Consider the following 22,129-nt stretch of genomic DNA (forward strand, 5'->3'; position numbering starts at 1 on the left):
GTCAACGGGGTACTTACAGGTTTTGTCTGTTCGTTCATGCCAAACTGCTGTAGTACCTTTTTCAAATACTGCTTCTGAGACAAGCTAACTCTATCATGAGTTCTATCTCTCCATATTTCCATGCCGAGAATCTTTTTAGCTTCTCCTAGATCTTTCATCTCAAACTCGAGATTGAGTTGAGTCTTCAATCTTTTAATCTCAATTTTGCTCTTAGATGCTATTAGCATATCATCAACATATAAGAGCAAGTATATGAAAGTTCCTTCTTGTAGCTTCTGAAAATACACGCAATGATCAAATTTACTTCTTGTGTACCTTTGCCCTTTCATGAACTGATTAAATCGCTTGTACCACTGCCTCGGAGATTGCTTCAATCCATAAAGCGACTTTGTCAGTTTGCAAACCCAATTTTCTTTTCCAGCAACATTGAATCCATCTGGCTGAGTCATATAGATTTCCTCTTCCAAATTACCGTGTAAGAACGCAGTCTTCACATCAAGTTGAACTAGTTCGAGATCATATTGCGCAACCAAGGCTAGCAAAATCCGTATAGATGAATGCTTCACAACTGGAGAAAACACTTCATTATACTCTATTCCTTCTTTCTGAGCGTAACCCTTTGCTACCAATCTAGCCTTGTATCGAATTTTATTTTTACCAGGAAATTCTTCCTTCTTTGCATATACCCATTTGCATCCAATTGCCTTCTTTCCCTTGGGTAGTGTCACCAACTCCCAGGTCCTATTTTTATGAAGAGACTGCATTTCTTCATTCATTGCTTGCTTCCACTTTACACCATTAGGGTTACTTATTGCTTCTATGTAAGTAGAAGGAATATCATCTGCAATTGGAAGTGCATAGGCCACTATATCATCAAAGCGAGCAAGCTTACGAATCTCTCTTCTTGCCCTCCTATATGCAATTGAATCTTGTTGCTGTAGAGGTTATTGGGTAGGAACCTCTTCATCATTTGTCCCTTCAATATTAGTTGGATCATCGTTAACCTTTTCAAGCTCCACCTGCTGCAAAGTACTACTGGTTTTGTCATCCTTTTGTGAATCCTTGTACTTTAACATGGTTGATTCATCAAAAGTCACATCTCTACTGAAAATAATTTTCCTTGTATCAGGACACCAGAGACGGTATCCTTTTACTCCATCAGTTATACCCAAGAATAATGCTTTCTTTGCTCTTGGGTCTAACTTAGATTCTTTTACATGATAATATGCAGTGGAACCAAATACATGTAAAGAATCATAATCAGTAGCAGATTTACCAGTCCACATCTCCATAGGAGTTTTTCCATTTATTGCAGCTGATGGCAAACAGTTAATTAGATGGCACGCATATGTAACTGCCTCAGCCCAAAATTCCTTGCCCAATCCAGCATTGGACAACATACATCGAACTTTCTCCAGTATAGTTCGATTCATGCGTTCTGCCATGCCATTCTGTTGCGATGTATCCCGAACAGTGAAGTGTCACACAATGCCCTCATCTTGACATACTTGTAGAAATGGATCATTTTTGTACTCAGTGCCATTATCTGATCGAAGTCGTTTGACCTTTCGACCAGTCTGAGTCTCCACCATCTTTTTCCATTTCAGAAATGCATCCAAAACTTCACTTTTTCTTTTCATTAGATACACTCATACTTTTCTTGAATAATCATCAACAAAAGTAACAAAATAGTGCATACCTCCCAAAGAAGCCACTTTGGTAGGTCCCTACACATCACTGTGAACGTAGTCCAGAATTCCTTTTGTATTGTGAATTGCTGGACCAAATTTTACCCTCGTCTGCTTGCCCAGAACACAATGTTCACAGAATTCCAATTTGCAAGAATTTGCACCTTTCAACAAACCTTGCTTCGTCAAAGTCTGCAAAGCTTTTTCACCAGCATGTCCCAATCGCATATGCCATAATCTGGTAGCCTCTGAATCTACATCTTTTGTAAAAACTGTTGATGTTGATCCAATAACTGTACTTCTATTTAAAATGTACAAGTTATTTCTTCTTGTGCATTTCATCACCGTCAATTGCCCAGCTACTACTTTTAGTAATCCATCTCTCAAAGTGATTGTGAGCCCTTTAGATTCTAGGGCCCCTAATGAGATGAGATTTTTCTTCAGGCTAGGTACGTAGCGAACATCTGTCAAGACTTGGATTGAGCCGTCGTGATTCTTCAATTGGATTGTACCCACTCCCATTGTCTTACAAGCACTATCATTGCCCATAAGAACAATTCCACCTTCTAGCTCTTTAAAACTAGAAAACCAGTCCTTATTAGAACACATATGGTAAGTACATCCTGAATCCAAAATCCACTCATCTGTTTGACATGCCATTGCTATGCCAACCAAGCTAAAGTCTGACTCCTCATCATGCTCCGCTACACATGCATTAGACATAGCCTTGCCCTTTTGTAGCTTAGGACAATTCTTTTTCCAATGCCCTTTTTCACGGCAAAAGGCACATTCATCTTTGGCGGGTCTCCCTTTGGACTTTCCCCTTCTACCAGATTTGCTGATATGTGAACGACCTCTTACTGTTAAGACTTCTGCAGTTGTATCTCTGTGATCTCTTTTATCTTTCTTTCGAGTCTCAGATCTATACAACGCAGTACAAACTGCATCAAATGTGATCGTGTCCTTCCCATGAAGTAATGTGGTGGTAAGATGATCATATTCATCAGGAAGGGAATTCAACAACAATAATGCCTTGTCTTCATCTTCAAATTTCTCATCCAAAATTAGCAAGTCTGCTAAAATTTTATTGAATAAGTTCACATGGTCATTCATCGACATACCGGGTGCATACGTGAATCGATAAAAATTTTTTTCATATAAAGCCTATTTTTAAGACTTTTCATTAGAAAATTTTCTTCCAGTGTATCCTATAACTTCTTCGCTGATGTCTCCCTCATGACAGAGTACTTCTGCTCTTTGGCCAAACATAAGCGGATTGTACCACACGCCTGTCTATTGATCTTGGCCCACTCCTTGTCATCCATATTGTCAGGTTTTTCTTCAAGGGCTATATCTAGCTCTTGCTGACATAAGACATCCAGGATCTCACATTGCCACATACCAAAATTATTGGTACCGTCAAATTTCTCTACTTCAAATTTTGCATTTGTCACAGTAGTCTTTGCTGATGACGATGCTGCTACCATTTTTCTCCTCAATCTCAACTACTGTATACGTGAACAGTACTGTATACGTAAATAATACTGTATACATGAATAGTACTGTAAATGGTCGTATTCCCCAAGTACGAATCTGGCTCTGATACCAATTGTTGGGCGGAAGCGTGTGAAAGAGTAAAAATATTGTACTGAAAAATCACACTAAGTTCAATTCCTAGGAAAGAGAGGTAGATCACGAAGATCACTTAAATACCAAGTCTTTCCTAGCTAGAATATCCCTCTATCGTAATTTAATAGCACAATAAATCACTACAATCACATTCATAAAAATATGCAAAATAAATAATAAAGAACATTAAAATTTTAACGAGGTTTAACAAATTTTGCCTACGTCCTCGGGCACTACCAAATATATTTCACTCCAAAAATTACAAGTGAAATTTACAAATAGGGAGAGAGAATAATGCCTTAAGTAGAGAATGACAATTATGGGATGAAGAAAGTAAGAAATGGTTAGGCCTATTTATAGTTGAGGTTCAAGGATCAACTTGCAATGTCCCTATACAATTAGGGACCAAAATTGCAATTATCCCATGCCAACTTTTAACCCAACTTGCCAACCAATCTTACTTTCTACTTTCGGTGCCCACCTTTTTTGACTTTTCAAACAATGGGTGGGTTCCAATACAAATCCTCCAAGTTTTATCAACGTTTAAAATGTTTCTGAGGCCTTCTAAAAGGGCTTTAACCCAGATTTGAAATGAAAGAGTCAACTTTCATAGTTTGAATAAATGTTGAGATGGGAGATTTATCAACTCCATGGTGGGTAAACATTTTGAAGATGGGGAGAGAATCATCTTCAATTACGATTTTAAAGAAACCCAACTCTTTAACAAAACAAGCGCTCTAAGCATAGCAATGTCTTCCGCCATGAAAGGTGATGATGCGTGCTAGATATTCCCCTTCATGCTATTAGGACTTCACCCAAACTCTTTGTGTACAATACCCATGCCATCATTTGTTGAATTAAAGGCAGTCAGTAAACTGATGTTGAATCTAATATCTAGATACAGTTTAAATAAGACAATGAATAAATGTAAAAATTATTGGGAGTAAAGGAAGAGATAGCACACTAAATTTATAGGCCTAGTTTAAAAACAATACTACTTAGTGAATTCTAATCACTTATTGGTAACGTTACATAAAGAACAATTGCAATCTCAATAAATAACCACAACTTTATTACAATCAGTCACTCAAATTCTTCACTTCAACTCTCACAAAGAATGCCTATAAAATGAGTGTAAAAATACAAAAATATTTATCAACAAAATCAACACAAAACAATCTCCAAAGATATATATATCCATATGCGAATAAGCTGCTTATTTATAGGCAAATGTAGTTAAATTCATCCTTTTAATTGCATGATAGTCCTAAATAATCACATCCAATATTTATTTTAACATAAAGCCTTATAAGCTAGGTAAATTCATCAATTTAATCTACAAGAAAAAGGCTTAAAGGGTAAGGATAAGAGTATAAGACATTATCAATCTTCAAATTTCTCCAATCAATCAAATTTGATCATCATAGCTTAGCTCGAGGTAAAACATGTACGGAGAATAATTCGCTTATACTGAATATAAATATAGAAGTCAAAATAAAAAATATCAACATCTAATTTATCTTGAAATTATGTTTGATCTATTATTCAGAGGTCTATTTGCCCATATGTTTAAAAAAATAAAATAATATTAGTCTAAGGAGTTGTATCAACAATAAATAAAACATCAACACTCAAGGTATGTGATATTAAACATATAAACATTCTTTTATCATTTTATCTTGAATAAAGAAAATGCCTTTCAAATTTTTTTGAAAAAGATAATTAATTAACACGGTGAGGATAAAGTGTTTTAATTTTATAAGAAAATTAAGAAAATAGTCAAGTACCTTTCATTAAAATTAATAATAAATAAATGAGAACTATAAAGACCTTTTCACTAATGTATTAAATAATTTTAGTAAAAATATGACAATTGAATTTTATGAAAAAATATTTAAAAATTACTATATTGAAAGTTTTTACAATACCTTTTAAAAAAATACTAAAAGTTAAAATACAAGAAATTTAAAAATACGAAAGAAGTAATTTCTAAATATATATTTGCACGTGGATATTTTTCACTTAAACCAAAAAGAGGAACGTAAACTTCCGAGAAGTCATTATATTCCCAATTATATCGGTTAAAATTAAAATAAGAACTTTTTTTATCGTCAATTTTACATGTAAGAAATATTAAAAAAAAAAAAAAGATAAAATATCATATTACCGCCAAACATTCCCCAACACTCAACCAATCACACTTAAGATCTCTTCATACAATTGCACCTTAGACCAATCGTGGGGACCACACTAGGAAGAAAAGCTGAGCCTAAAACCCTCTTGTAAAGCATGTTTAGCCCTAACGGTGGGGTTTGACGCCGTCTAAATTCTAAACGAACCGAACCCAACACAACATTGACTATTGACACGCCCTTACGTGCCAAGTGTCAAGACCTTGTCGCCACGTAAACTTCTTTGATAAAGTTTAATAATGTGTTTGGTTCCTGCCTCGACTCTTTACTCGCCCAAGTCAGTGGCCACCTTGTTATAAATACTCTTACGTTTAATTAACTTATGAACTTGTATTGAGTATAAACATATCAAAACAAACAAGACATGAAAACTACATTTAAAACAAGATAAAGTAACAATTTATAAATTACTTTATCCAAGTTCATTAAATATAAACCTATATATTATTTTACTTTTATTATTATGAAATGCTAAAGCTAAATTATCGAGTACAATTTTATAAATGAACTGATCTTTCTATTTGGTTTTTTTGTTCTTTCTCCATCTTCTCTAAATATTAGGAGTGACTTTATTTTCATTTCCTTGGGCTTCGGGTGATTGTCAGATCTCCAGCATTAACACATTTTTTTTTCTGGTAATCCTTAGATTTTAAAGTGTTTTTGTCAAAAAAACTTATTTGGAATTTTATTTTTTGAAGTCCAGATAATTCAGCAACAGAATCTTAAGTAGCATTATCTATGGAGATCATAGAGAGAATCTGTTGAGATTTTCTTTGTTTCTTTTGTTTCTGTTGTTGCTTTGCTGTCTTTTATCCTTATATCCTCTAGAATTCTATAATAATTTTATAAATGAAAAATAAATTCTTCCTCACTCATCACTGTGTTTATCATGAAATGGCAGGCCGATGCTGGTCTGTAAAAGATCTATAAGCTTACTGAGCTATATCTTCTTTTATTGAAGCATTTTTAGGAATTATAAGTTCAGGGTTTCGGAGGTATTGCTCAATCTTAAACAGGATACTGCAGTCTCTGCCTGTTTTAGCTATGCTGATATTTTTTTCTCTCTTACATGGCTGCATAGCTTCAATAAAAAGAGGTTCACAATAAGGAGGCTTACCTGACCTCAATAAGCAAAATTCAGGCAAGGACTGGCTTTTGATATGAAGACTCTGCTAAAGGACCTGCGAGCGGTTTTTATCTGGTGGGTAAGAGAATCAAGCTGAAATGTTTAGAAAGGATTTTGGAACTGACCAAAAAGAATGAGCAAAGAAGGTCAACAACAGTTTCAATTCCAGCGTCCGTTGATTCCTGTGACCCGTTTCTGGCCTATTCTCCCAAAACCACCAGTGATCCATGCTGGGAGACAAGGAAACGAGATATTTGAAGCAAATTGTATAGGTTCGGAAAGATGCTCTTATGGGTTTACTCAGGAACCTCAAGCTGATAGAGTAGTTGCATGTTCCGATTCCAGCATTTGCAGAGAAGTAAATGGCGGCATTAATAACTTGAAAGCAGCTTCAGTTGGGAGTAACTGCATTTCGGGTTATAGCAATGAGCAGAGGCAATGTTCGCTGAACCTGGGCGAACCCAGTAATTCTTCATCTGCAGATCTATTAACCCTTGTAAATGCAGCCTCAGCTAAAACTACGACTGCAGCATCTTTGGGGATTGATAGACACCATCTGGAATCTAGCTCAACTGGGCTCTTACCCGTGCATGTAAATTTATCAGCTCAACAACACATATGGGTTGATGGCAATTGCACACCAAGAAAACATCAAAGTAAGCATAACTTTTATTGTTCATTTAATAAAGGCATCTATATTTATATTATAGCACCTACTTGTCAATATGTTGCCAGAGGGAAGCGAGAAAGACCAAAAAGAAAGGGTTCAAATTAGTATGAGACAAATAAGATTTTGAGATAATAGTTGATCAGAACAATAGAAATCTCTTGCAAGATGAATGCCAATTAAATTGTTAGTATTGAAATATGAGTAATAAAACAGGCTATCAAACATCCCTGACCATCTTGTTCCCTTCCACTTTTGCACTGCTCTTAATTTATTTCAGATCGATTTTGATACATTATAGAGAATTTTTTTTTTAAAAAAAAAAACCCGAAAAGCACACACCCTGCAACTTGTTGGAAAGTATAGCTTCCTCTTGAGAGAATGTCTCCAATAACCATCTCATCCATTATTAATTGAAAGGTCAAACTTTTTCTAGTTTAAACATATGAATGTTGTGTAACTTACATAGTGTTTACAGATGTCATTCATTCCCAGAATCCATATGATCTGAACCTGCCTGCTAAGACAATGGATGAACTCTCTGACTTTGCTCCCATCACACCATACAAGTCCAAAAGAGCAGAAAGGAAAGATGTTTCAGAAATAGATTTACACATAGAGAACAGGACAAGCGAGAAAAGAGATGAGCAAGCAAATGAATCGGCTGCTGCTAATGTTGATGTGAATGGACTTCAATGTAGTAAAGAACTCCAAAAGTTTGTTATAGAGTCATCCCTGGCTGCTACACCAAGCAAGGAAAATCCGAATCCTGATGATGGAGGTAGCCATCTAATTGACCCAAACAGAACATCGCAGCAGAAACAACGGAGGAAAAAGCACAGACCCAAGGTAATTGGCGAGGGCAAACCAAGGACCAGAAAGTCAGTCACTCTGAAGCCCAGTTATTTCCAAGAAAACCCAACAGGTAAGAGGAATTATGTACGAAAGAATAATCCAAGTCAAGACACATCAACCCCTCCAAGAGAAGCAAATGCAGAGAATTCAACTCGTAAGAGGAAGTGTGTGCAGACAAAGGGTCTAAACAAAGACTCAACTATTCCCATACAAGAAAGAGAGAATGCTCCAGAAACAGTAGAGCAGAATAAGAAATCATGCATAAGGGCTTTAGATTTTGATGAGGAAGGACCAGACATAGGTGAAAGCTCTGCATTCGAGCCCACCTGCAACTTGAATTCAAGGACAGCAAACTTTTGGAAAGGAGATCAATCAAATTACACAATGCAGCTTTGTGGTGAACCTGATGTGCCAGCTGAAAACACACAAACAGGCAATGCCTATGAACTGAACCAATCTCTAAAGCAAAAGCCGAAATTTTTTTTATCTTTGCCTGAAGATCAAGCACCAGGCACACCATTCCCAGCTCAGAAGAATCCCCCCCGTAAAAGATCAAGCACCTGGCACACTGTTCAATATGGACTGGAAAAAAATGGACAAAAAGTGTTGCAATCCAGTGCTCGATTGCCAGCAAGAAGCCCAAATGACTCTAACTGCTGCACCAGCTTAGTACTGGAGGGAGGACAAGCAAGTGAACTGAAGATAAACAATTCTCCGGCTTCTCAACAGGCAGATATCAGTACTCTAAATTCAGAGGGGAGTCACTACAATAATTTATGCAGATACCTGAAGATTCCAGAGATGCAATTTGCAAATTTTAGCAGAAGAAAAAGAACTGTGAAGGGACAAAATTCTGCCATATCTAGTGCCTCATCATCCATCACTTCTGTAAAAAGTCTTGTGCCGGCTGAAGCATGTCTGGTAGATAACACTGAAGCAAATCCCCATCGATTTAGTTCTAGTGGAGTTCCAGCAAACCTTGAAGAAGCAAGTAGTTTTTCTCTGAATAAAATGCAAACCTTTAATTGCATTATGGCCTCGTTTCAAACCGAGAGTCCAAAGAAAAAGAGAACCAGAGGAATCACACGGGTAAGAGACTTGGCTTCACTTAGAGGTATTGCACAATGTAAAAGGCACGCAGAATGCTATGGCAGTCAATCGCCAGTTGGTTATGACATGGGGAAAGTTGGGAACTCAGACCAACCTCATATAAGCATAGAAACCCTCATCGCAGAGATACAAGCTAAACTCACAAAAAAGAAGCGAACAAGGAAGAGATACTGCCCTCTAAATTCAGCATGCTCCAGTAGAAGTGAAGCACAAATGCACAATAAACGTGTCTTATCTAATCAAAACGAATTTTCTGCCAAAGCATTAGGTATTTCAAAAAACTGCAACTTAAAGCACCTTAAATCTTTTTTTCTTCTTTCTCTCTTTAAAGAAAGCACCTTTAAATCTATGAGTAATCTTCTGCTAAACAATTCCGCTTCACCATATAATCAAACTTGATGCAGGTGCCACTCCAGAAGAAATATGGAAACAAATGTTTTCTTCTGATGCACTTGATGAACAATCCAACCATTCAGACATCAACAGGGAAGGTCCTATTACACATAAAGAGCAGAAGGCAATCGTCCCCTACAATATGAGATACAAAGAGCAGAAGGCACTTGTTCTCTATACAGATGGAACCATTGTACAATTTGGTCCTACCAAAAAACAACGTCCAAGGCCTAGGGTCGAGCTGGATGAAGAAACAAATAGAGTATGGAAGCTTCTCTTAGAAAATATCAATAGTGAAGGTATTGATGGAACTGATGAAGAGAAGGTAAAATGGTGGGAAGAAGAAAGGACAGTATTTCAAGGACGTGCAGACTCATTTATTGCACGCATGCACCTTGTACAAGGTAACATATTTTTTAAAACTTAAATAGCACTTTAGATCAATTTTTTTCTGAACATTTGCTCAAACATCTTCAACTACATTATATTATTTTATGATAGAATAGCATTATCAATATGTAAAATGAGGTTTCAGTTAATACTATTGCACTAAAAGTCACTATTTAGGCCATCCATCCCACCTATGAATGCTTATGCTAATGGAGGCAGATTCTATCTTATCCAGAAAGGTGATCAGAAAAAAGAGAATCTAGCAGGAAGAAAGAAACTTCACTGTAAAAGCATAAATTGTATAAAAATTTCTCTATAAAAGTGAAGTGAAATGAAATCTACCATGGCATGTAACTCAATGGGTTAAGATAACTTGTTACATGTTCATATATCAGAATATAGAAGGCATTCTCCCCCCCCCCTTCTCTCTCTCTCTCTCTCTCTCTGAAGTACTCTATTTCCTTCATAAGAGTATAATATCATTTGTGCAGGAGACAGACGCTTCTCTCCATGGAAAGGATCAGTTGTGGACTCGGTGATTGGAGTCTTCCTTACTCAGAATGTCTCTGACCATCTTTCCAGGTAGGGCAGAAGCCAAATGTCCTAAGAACATTTAATAGGAAATATTTTAATTTCTTTTCCACTTTTGGCAGTTCTGCATTCATGACTCTTGCCGCACGTTTTCCTCTCAAAAAGTCATACTATCAAGAGGGGACAAGCTTAGTTAATGGAGCAGAGTTCTATGTCTTGGAGCCAGAAGACACTTTAAAGTGGGACGCAAAGATGTCAATTCAACCAGTTGTTGACCAAAGTTCAACTGTTAATGGGTATGGGCACTCTGAAGAAAAAGAGGTTCTCAACAGCAAAGAGTCCTTTGGAAGTAGAACTGCTATTGTATGCTCAATAAATGAATCAAAATGCATGGAAACTATTGGAAGAGGAACAGACTGTTTCAAAGGAGATGAGGAGACAAATGATGTCCTCTCATCTCAAAATTCTATAGTTTCATCAGAAAATGCTGCGAATTTTTCCTTGGTTCAAACTGCTGAAACATTTTCATGCTCAGAGAGCAACTCAGAAGGGGCTGATCAGACTAAAGGGCCTACTTTTGACATCTTGGATGGGTCTACTTCTTTTGTAGAGCTTTTAGAGATGGCTGGATCCGCCAGGCTACATGGAATTTACTGTCCTCAAAATAAGTCTATTGGTGACAAGGACAAAAGAAGTAAATTCCAGAATGACCAGAGAGAAAATTGCCATAATCTGGCGCCAAATTCAGAAGAAAGTGAAAATGAACACCTTGAGATTTTCAAAGAAGAAACAAGATTCTCTGAGGCTTCTAAGACAAAAGATGAAAATATGAAAAAGGGAGAAAGTCCCTTAACCGAAGAATCTGCATATCACACAGAAAATAAAAATGATTCCACTATATGCGTGCAGGTAGCCCCACAATCATCTAATGAAAGTAACCAACCGAGCCACATCACTCAACATGCAGAGACAATAGTTTACCACTGTCAAATGAGGCTGCTACAAAACCCCAGAAACCTTGTAGAATTACCAGCCAGGCCGCAAAATGAAGAAATGTTGAGGCTAAAACCGTCAAAACATTCTGAAGGCATCCTTGATATTACAGAAAGTTCTGCATTTGATAATAAAAAAAGCCCACAACAGAAAATGCAAGACTCAAGCTTGTATATAAACAACTCTTCATCTAATAAGGAGCTCAATCAGATCAATGCCAGCAGTTTAAAATCAAAAAGTAGAAACGCCAAGAAAGAGAAAAATGACGACTTCGACTGGGATAGCTTAAGAAAACAGGCAGAAGCTGATGGAAGGAAAAGAGAAAGAACAATGAAGACAAGGGACTCACTAGACTGGGACGCAGTGAGATGTACAGATGTTAATGAGATTGCTGAGACAATAAAGGATAGAGGGATGAATAACATGCTTGCTGAGCGAATTAAGGTAAAGTATAACATTGTAGGGTAAAGTTTACCAGATGTTTTAGTATGCTTACTGCCTATGGCTGATTGTGAATGAATTCCACTTAGGATTTCCTCAATCGGCTGGTTAGAGATCATGGAAGCATTGACCTGGAGTGGTTGAGAGATGTTCCACCAGACAAAGCAAAGTAAGCGTAAGGAATCTAAAGTGTAGAATTAAAATGCAACAAAAAGATAAATTTTGCTTCTAATATGTTAGTAGCATATCGAAGTCAAAGAAAATTTCTTATACACCATTTTTATATTCCTTTAACAAATGGAGAGCTGCTTAAACATTATTACTTGTAGAGAGTACCTGCTAAGTTTTAGAGGACTGGGGCTTAAAAGTGTGGAGTGCGTGCGGCTTCTGACGCTTCACCATCTTGCTTTTCCAGTAAGTTAATGTAAATAGTCATGCCAAGAAAGGCAGAATTCAAGTTTCATATTTGCCTGGCAGGTTGACACAAATGTTGGACGTATAGCTGTAAGATTGGGATGGGTTCCCCTTCAGCCACTACCAGAGTCCCTTCAGTTGCATCTCCTAGAGCTGTGAGTATTATGAAACAGATACAGATACAAACTGTATATTTAACAAGAAAGGTGCTGAATCTATTCTGCCCACTTAGGTACCCTGTCCTGGAATCCATCCAAAAATATCTATGGCCTCGATTATGCAAGCTTGATCAAAGAACATTGTAAAGAATCACTTCTTGATACTTGACAAGCAGATGCATTTATTGGCAAAACAAATTTCTTATAGAACTTCTTGTTTGCTAATTCACTGAACTATTTACTGAACAGGTATGAGCTACATTATCAGATGATCACGTTTGGAAAGGTGTGCTGTGTGTATGTTTAAAGTGAAGAAACTTACTTCCATTGCTGAACAACAACAAGCTGACACTGACAGGAAAATTTCCCTGTGATTTATGCAGGTTTTCTGTACAAAAAGCAAACCAAACTGTAATGCATGCCCAATGAGGGGAGAATGCAGACATTTTGCCAGTGCATTTGCAAGGTTTGCTTACATATATTTCAAATTTTAACTTGTCAAATGCATCTCCTGTGCAATAAGATCAATATATGCCGAGTCCGCAACCATCTAGAACAGTTTCATACCCATCCTAAAGTTCTTATGAAACATGGACCTTAGAAAGCCAAACAACCAACTGCATCTACAAATAAATCAAGCCATTAAGTCACCACACAGAGACAAGAATTTGACAACAACAAGAGATATGATTTTTACACAAGCAGCATTTCCATCAATAGGGCAGTGTCAAACTATTTGTTTTTATTGTGCATGTTCTGCCAATAAGAAAATAAGAATAGTTGTAAGACAATAAGATAATAGAGAATACAAGTCATCATATAGAGAAATCACAACTCATTTCACAAAAGAAATTGACTTACTCATAACCATACTAATGCAGTGCAAGGCTTGCCCTGCCAGGGCCAGAGGAGAAAAGCATTGTCAGTGCAACTGAGAACAGAAAACCCGGTCATAATCATGCTGTCATTATTGATCAAAAGGCCCTGCCCCTACCCCAGCCAATTGAACAATCAGATAGGAACTGTCAGCCTGAAGCAAACCAGCAATTACAAGCAAAGTCCTGGGTCAATAACTGTAGTCATAACCATGCTGTCATTATTGATCAGGCCCTGCCCTTACTCCAGCCAATGGAACAATCAGATAGGTACTGTCAGTCTGAAGCAAACCGGCAATTACAAGCAAAATCCAGGGTCAATAACTGTGACCCTATAATTGAAGAGCCAGCGAGCCCAGAACCCGAGTGCACACAAGTAGCAGAGAATGACATTGAGGACATGTTCTATGAGAATCCTGATGAAATACCTACGATCAAACTTGACATGGAAGAGTTCACTCAGAATTTGCATAATTATATGCAAAATAATACAGAACTTCAAGAAGGAGATATGTCAAAGGCTTTAGTTGCTTTAACAGCCGAAGCTGCATCTATCCCCACGCCCAAACTCAAGAATTTCAGTCGGCTAAGAACAGAGCACCAAGTGTAAGTAGGCACTTTCCATCTCTGAACTCTTGAAAATAGAGAAATCACAAGTAAGTGTTTAATGGAAGAGTGTTAAAAGAGCGTTAGTTCTATATCAACAGAAAATCAAGCTTAAATTATAACTTAAAGATTTTAAGTTTTAGTGCTTGTAAAAGAAACTGAAATGTTTAAAACTATGAAATGGCCATCCTACCCTTCTTATAGGAACCAGTCCATGATTTTATGGCGAAGTATACTGAAGAATTATAATCAACCTTTAAAAATAGAAACTTTCTGCCAGAAATGGCACAAATCCACTGTAAATGGCATGAGAAATCTTTTCATTTGAGACTAATTGTCTAATTTTCCCTCCACTACTTGAACCCATGCTACAGCTACGAACTTCCAGATTCCCACCCTCTTCTAAAAGAGGTTAGTTTTTCTAACTTAATGCAAACAGAATATTTTTCATATTTGTATAGCTTGATTTTTCTTATGTTAGTTGCTTATGGTAAACTTACAGTTGGATAAACGAGAAGCTGATGACCCATGCAAGTACCTTCTTGCCATATGGACACCAGGTATGGACAAATATTTACTGACATGGTACAAAAAATCTCTTTAGACCTCAAGACAACATAATATTTTGCAATTTTTGGTAATTTATGCAAGTAAAAGTTTTAGTGGAATCCTGATCAATTTCCCTAAATGCATGAATGCTTACACAAGGTGAAACGCCAAACTCCATTCAACATCCTCAAAGTAGGTGCAATTTACAAGAGCATGGCAAATTGTGTAATGAGAAGACATGTTTCTCTTGCAACAATATTCGAGAAGCAGAATCCCAGATAGTCAGGGGAACACTTCTAGTAAGATAAATATATTTGATAAATAATATGAAGAAATATACTATTGTATGCAAGAATTGTACTTTAGATATCATATGCTAACCTATATAATAAAACATCATAAACAGATACCATGTCGTACGGCAATGAGAGGAAGCTTTCCCCTAAATGGCACATACTTCCAAGTTAATGAAGTAAGTTCAGCATGTAGATTCAACCAATTCCTTCACATTTTACGATCATTTTAATCTTTATCAGGCAATTAATGAAGAAATACTATTGCAATGCAGGTTTTTGCCGACCATGATTCAAGTCTAAACCCGATTGATGTTCCAAGGGAATGGCTATGGAACTTGCCAAGGAGAATGGTCTACTTTGGGACCTCCATACCTTCAATATTTAAAGGTTAGAAGATTTCAATAGAAGCTATTGTTGATAATAAAGCAAGATCAAACATTGATTTTGTTTATGGTTCTTATCTACTAGGGTTAACAACAGTAGAAATTCAACATTGCTTTTGGAGAGGTGAGAATCATCAATCATTTTAACTTTCTATCATAACGTTTGCCTTGATTTGAAAAGTTACCTAAAGTATTCATGTTCTTACTTTTAGTCTTCAGGTCACATAATGGCACAAGAACATTTTAATTAATTTATAATATTTTATCATTTTAGATTTATTTATTAAGTATTAGATGTATCATAGACGGCTAGGGTTACTAGTCCTCTTTAAGATTTAAATGCAATGCTACAACACCAATTGAGCCTTACTTTAGTTGGCACCATTACTATTGCAACAATCAAGAGCTTGTGAGTTCAAGCACGTTCTTCCTCCAACTTAAGGGTCTGGGGAGGGTCATAGGTAGAAGTTAGAATTGTATAAAAGAAATCTAGGGCTACGAATAAATTTTATTTGCAAGAAAGCCTAATAACCTTTCTTGCAAGTCTAGTATAATAAATAAGTTGTAAGCTTTAAACAAAGATCAGTATTACTAATCTTATTTTTTCTTTGACTTAGTAGAGAGAAACTAGAGGTTTTCTATAACCTTACATTTCTAGAGTTTCAACTTCTTTCTACTCATTCTGCAACCTAATCTATCGATGTACTACTGTTTCCCCTAGACCACATCATTTTGACATCAAAGCCTAATTAGATCCTAGGGTTTAAAGTAAGATTTGTTTTTAAACCATGGTTGGATGTGTTAGAGCTCAAGGAAGAAGAAAGCAATGTCATTTAACAAATTGGCTACAAAACATGCTATTGAAAAATCGTTGTGTGCAATTTACACTTGCCTGCGATAGGAACAAGTGGAAACCTAGATGGAAATTCAAGATGGTACCGACAACCAAATTAACAGATCATAAGATAGTCTCGAGGATATGTCTGATTTTGGTGAAGAAAACCCCTTTCATGACCCACAAACCCTAAGATACAAGATGGATCGGAGGAGCAATTGTTGCATACCCTTAAATTACATAGGGATAGAATTAGTATTGAAGTTGTTAACTTTCATGACAAGATGCATATGAAAGAACAAGAGTATAACTTGTTAGATCCTATTTAAGATGAGTATCCTGAAAGAAGTGAAAAAGTTTATGAATAACCAATTGAGGGAAAGTCCTTTGTTGTTCATAGAATGATAACAACAACCTCAAAAGAAAGGGTTGATTGGAGACGCATCATAGATCTTTTGGCATCTCAAGGAATAACATTGAGTGATGATTTTGGAGTAAAAAGATTTTATTTAGTTTCTACAATCAAAACAAATTCTACCCAAGAGAAAAAGTTGGAACTCGAGAAAAAGCATGAAAACTTGAAGGCAAGTAATAGTGTAAAGGTCAACCAGAGCTTTGAAGAAAAACTATCTGCTTCAAAAAATCGAATTTTAGTTTTTAGAGAAAGTGGTGATTTTTAAGATTAAGTGCTGATTTAGATGGGGAAAGATTAAAATGGGCTTGAAAAACATGAAACAAAACCGATGTCAATTTTTTTAACCCAGCACAATATGACTCCTCCCCTAGTGCCACAATGTCCAACTCTTTTTTCTTTGATTCAACCACTTTTTCACATTCACAATACTTAAATTAAACGCCATCTAATCTTCATAAGGCCACATAAGTACTTACTAAAATAAAAAGTAATTAAAACTAATAAAAACAGCATCAAAGACATTAGAGATAAAATTTTTGCAACTTATGTAATAAAAATTCAAAACTAACCAAATTGCATGAATTAGTACAAATTCACTTAAGAATCAAGTTAAATGCAAGCTAAATGAGGTATAAATATTTGACATAATGACTTTTTTGGTCCTCTAACTTCACAAAAAAAAAATTATTTTAGCCTCAATTTAACTTTTCATCTCTTTTAGCCTTTGAATTTGCGTTGTTTATCAAATCACAACAAAATGGATGGAAAAACTAAAGTTTATTAACTTTGCTGACATGATATCCACGTGGAAGTCCACATACATGCCATATCAACAATTAATTAATTTTTTTTAAATTTGAAAAATATTAAAAATTATTTATAATTTTTATACATTTTTCATTTTTAAATAATTTTTATACTTTTTTTTAATTTTTTATATATATAAAAATAATTAATTGCTAACATGGCAATCTACGTGCATGCCATGTCAGTAAAGTTAACAAATGTTAACTTTTTCACTCCATTTAGGGTGATTTGGCAAATAACATAAATTTAATAATTAAAAGAGGCAAAAAAATTAAATAGATGTCTAAAATGACTATTTTTATAAAATTAGAAGACCAAATAAGTCATTATGCTTAAATATTATCATAATGAGCGCTCATTACTTAGCAATTACATCATAATTTTCCGCATATTAAGTTTTGGACTAGAAGCATAGAGCCAATGTTGATTTCTTGAAAGCTGCTTTTCATTTATGAATTTCTTTCTCTGTAATCTTTCACATAATCATAGATGAAAAGTTTCAAAAAATTGTTGCGAAAAATCGAGTTCTAATTGTTTTTAGAGAAAGTAACTGCTAATGGATAAAATTCATGAAGAGGTACAAATAAGGACTTTCAGTTAAGAATTTTGCATATTGTTTTCCTTGGCGTCTAGACAACAATTATTTGTTTAAAGCTCTTGGTCTAGTTCGTTTGTACCTCAAGACAACATAATCATAGGTGAAGAGTTTCTCAAAATTGTTGCGAAAAATCGAGCTCTAATTGCTCTTAGAGAAAGTAGTTGCTAATGGATAAAATTCATGAAGAGGTATGAATGAGGACTTCTTGTTAAGAATTTCGCATGATTGTTTTTCTTGGCGTCCAGACAACAATTAATAGTTTAAAGCTCTTGGTCTAGTTTGTTTGTACCCCGACACAACATTTATATGGTTAGAATAAAAGCGTAAGCAAGATGTAAGATCAAGAATTAAAAGGTTGGAATCTTGTCTCAATTCCTCGGAAACAAAATTGGTTCACAAAAAGGAGACTAAAATCATGCTAGCAACGATAAAGGCTTCTAAAGAAATCAAACAGTGGAAGGAGTAGAAATCCAAGTCAATTGTGAGAAGGAAAGTGAAGCAAATTCATGCAACTACAACATCCATACTGAAACTTAATTGCCAAATAAATTCAAAAGAGATTCTGATAATCAACTGGATGAATGAAAGGGGAAATTACTGAAAAAGTATAACTGAAAGCACATCCAGCTTCCTCTCATTGAAGACCAATGGAATAGAAACTTCAACAAGTAAGGAGTTTGATTTTAGTTAGTTAAATTGATCTATTTTGCAAAATAAAAGGCCTTTTAACTGAAAGAAGCTCAAGATAGAATTCAAATGAAAATTTGATGCTCTACTGTCAAAAGTTGAAAGAATCACTCCTAATTTGAAAGCTCTTGATCAATACAAGACTATTCAAGAAAAGGAATGATATGTAACTAAAGAAATTAAATTACCCAAAAAAGAGGAGTTTGGTGTCATTGGATGGCAAATTGATCCTTTTGAATATTCTGCAATGCAAGCTTACCTATTAAGCGCAGATGTTGGGTCAACTCATTGTTCTTTGGACCACATAAACTACCAAAATAGGATTAAGTGAACAAAGAAAAAGAAAAAAAAAAGTTTTGAAGTTATTTGGCGAGGTTCCAAAAGCTTGGGGTCATCTGCTCAATATTTTTTGCTAGAACATTCCCAGAAAAGTATGAACCTCCACTAGATCATGCAAATACTTATTGGACAATACTTTCCAAGTAGATCAGCTTTAAAATTCTATGTTAGAATAATTAGTGGCTACTATTTGGCAATGAGGCAACTTGAATTTTTCAAAAAGAGGGAATGATTCAACGTTTAATAGACTCATAGGCAGTTGCTTTGGTAATTCTACATCATGTTGTAATAAGTACCAATGGGTCAAGGTGGCAATCGGGCAAGTTAAGTCGTGTCATTTTGGGTTTGGATCTTTTCAAGTTAATTTGAGTTTTTCTAGTTTAAACTTTTGAGTTCAATTCAAGCTTTTAGAGTTAATGTTTATTTTACTTTAGATGTAATTATACCTTTTCACTTTGAAAACTTAATTATATCTTAATAATTTAAATATTTCCATCTTAATATAAATTCTTAATTATTACTTTTAATTATATTTTATTAAAATCAATATTTGTTATTTATTCACATCAAAATGTTATAACTTCGATATGATATAATACTACATAATAAAAGAAAATAATAATTTAAAAATATATGGTACTCTTTATATACTTTCTTGTTTTAATATTTGATAACATGTATTATATGTTTTAAATATAAAACTCTAGAATCAACTTTAGACTTTGGTACCATTTACGATAAACAAAAAATTGACGAATTTAATTTTATGAAATTAGCAATAATTTACTAGTAACGCTTGGCATTATACTTTCTTATTAAATTAATTACAATTCACAATAAATATTTAATATAAAATTTTTAACTATTAAATTATTAAGTTATTTTACTTGAGATGAAATTAAAGGCCATGGATGGCTCATGAAATCAATAGTTGGGATTAGAGATGTTTGATAAAACATAAAACTTGTCCATGTGCGTATATTTTAATTTATTACAATTCCCAAAGAAAAATTTTCACTAATTCTAACAAATCAAGCCCCCATTGCCCAAGGATTTATCGACAATTGAATCACTCACTGCCTACTAAAATCTAGATACACAAACTATCATGCAAACCACAAGTAAGTCGTAGTCAATACCCCAGCCAAAGCAATTGTTGTAGTTAAGCTTACAAGATCTCCACACTCCAAACGTAAGGTCATTATCTATTATCCAAATAAAAATCTCTAAAGAACAAAAGGGACTAAACAAATCATGGGAGTATTGAACTAGTTCAAATAAGAACTTTGCTGCCTTTATCATCCTCAAATAAGAAATTAGCCCCAGAATTCGAGTGAAAGATAAGAATTCACATTAAACCAATCAACCTTGTTAATATTGCATCAACCACAAGCTACACCTTTCAAGAAAATTGTAGCCTTCATCCTTTACAAAGAAGAAATTAAGCCCTATAAATATTTTATACTTCCCACAATTTTCCAACTCACAACTTAGCTTTACATTTAACAATGTGAAGTAGTTAATCTAAAATCTTTTGTGCTATCGATAATGACCTAACTTGCTCATACACTTTTACCTTGAAATAATGCTTGGAGCCTATTAAACATTGTGTAACCTTCGTCATCTTCAAATAAGAAATTAAGCGCTTTACATATTTGATGTTTCACGCGATCAACCAACTCGTAGCTTAATAATGACATCCTCTAATCTATCAACTCATAACTTAGCTTAACAATTAACAATATAAGGTAGTTCACCGAAAATCGTTTTTGCTGTCATGAATGTCGTAAATGGTTCATCCACTTCTACCTATCTTGAAATAATTCTTGGAGTCTTAATCATCATTTTTAAGGCTTCCATTCCAATTTCTGGACTCAAATTAAGATCAAATTGGTAATCAGACCAATCAACCTTGTTAATTTTGCTTCAACCATGAGCTACACCTTTCATGAATATAGTAACCTTTGTACTCCTCAAAGAAGAAATTAAACCCTTTACATTGTTGATATTTTAACTCGTAGCTTAACAGTTAACAATGGCATCTCTGATATACCAACTCACAACTTAGCTTAATAGTTAACAATGGAAAGTAGTTAACCTTAAATCATTTACGCTATTGGCTCTTCCACTTCAATCTTGAAATAACACTTGGAGCCCAAAAGCTATTCCTTTCGAGAACATTTTAGCCCTTAATCTTATCCTCAAATAAGAATTAAGCCCTTAACATATTTGATATTTCTCACTATCTACCAACTCATAGTCTAACATTTAACAAGGACATCACTAATCTACCGACTCATAACTAAGCTAAACAATTAAAAATGGATAGTTAATCTAAAATCATTTATGCTATCATGAATGCCCAAATTGGCTCATCCACTTCTATCTTGGAATAATTCTTGGAGCCCTAATCATTCCTTGAAGGCTTCCTCTGAATTCTTGGTGACAATGACTCCCACTGCCGGCCCAAATGTAACTAGGTACTGAAAAACTATAGCATTAGCACGCTCTCAGCATAAATTTAAAATGCTTTTACTAACCCAAACTACAAGCATTACCAATACAATCTCAAACACAGCCCTCAACAGTAGAACACTTTCCCTTTTCTGCACATTTTATTCTGAATTTTGTACAGCCAGACAGGAAAATAGGTCATTGTCAAAACTCTTTCATTTTTGGTAGTTGTACCTAGTCATTCCAATACCTAAATGATGTGCGGATGTATAGTCATTTCAAGAATTTTCTTACCGTTTGACAACAAATTGCAGGATTTGTTTGTGTGAGGGGATTTGACCAGAAATCACGAGCACCCCGTCCTCTAATGGCCAGACTGCATTTCCCAGCCAGCAAGTTGACCAGAGGAAAAGGAAAGGGTGCAGCAGAATATGAGTAAATGATGGAACTTTCATAAGGGTCCAAACAACTAAAAGTTGACAAAATAACAATGTACGATAAACGAGAGTGGAATTGCATTTTACAATACTGACGTGGTTTGTAGGAAAATGTGAAAATCTTTGTATAACTCATAATCACAAAGCCATGTAGTGCTAATACTGTTTAAGAAGGTTCTAATTACTTAGTTTCATGCTCAAACTTTGAGCAATTCTTCAGAGATCAGCTTCAACAAACGCTGCCTAATGCTAATTGACCAA

General features: G+C 35.1%; 1 protein-coding gene across 4 annotated transcripts; it reads left to right on the forward strand.

Moving 5' to 3' along the window:
- Positions 1 to 5,838: 5,838 nt before the first annotated feature.
- On the forward strand, positions 5,839 to 22,087 carry LOC107889568 (protein ROS1A). 4 transcript variants are annotated; one of them, XM_016814044.2, is made up of 21 exons: positions 5,839 to 6,144; positions 6,411 to 6,504; positions 6,591 to 7,291; positions 7,781 to 9,535; positions 9,672 to 10,064; positions 10,542 to 10,632; positions 10,704 to 12,018; positions 12,105 to 12,184; positions 12,345 to 12,429; positions 12,493 to 12,584; positions 12,662 to 12,730; positions 12,837 to 12,873; positions 12,971 to 13,053; positions 13,469 to 14,068; positions 14,443 to 14,479; positions 14,571 to 14,628; positions 14,777 to 14,916; positions 15,024 to 15,089; positions 15,186 to 15,300; positions 15,382 to 15,420; positions 21,746 to 22,087. In XM_016814044.2, exons 3-21 carry the CDS (start codon positions 6,769 to 6,771, stop codon positions 21,868 to 21,870), a joined length of 5,703 nt encoding a protein of 1,900 aa, XP_016669533.2. In that variant the 5' UTR covers positions 5,839 to 6,144; positions 6,411 to 6,504; positions 6,591 to 6,768; the 3' UTR covers positions 21,871 to 22,087. The 4 variants fall into 4 exon arrangements, 3 of the variants coding, with proteins under 3 accessions (XP_016669533.2, XP_016669534.2, XP_040932596.1); XM_016814045.2 differs by having other exon boundaries at positions 5,985 to 6,144; positions 6,471 to 7,291; XM_041076662.1 differs by lacking the exon at positions 6,411 to 6,504 and having other exon boundaries at positions 5,985 to 6,144.
- The last annotated feature ends 42 nt before the right edge of the window (positions 22,088 to 22,129 follow it).

The sequence above is a fragment of the Gossypium hirsutum genome, chromosome A09 (genome assembly GCF_007990345.1).
Source record: "Gossypium hirsutum isolate 1008001.06 chromosome A09, Gossypium_hirsutum_v2.1, whole genome shotgun sequence".
Classification (NCBI taxonomy): Eukaryota; Viridiplantae; Streptophyta; class Magnoliopsida; order Malvales; family Malvaceae; genus Gossypium; species Gossypium hirsutum.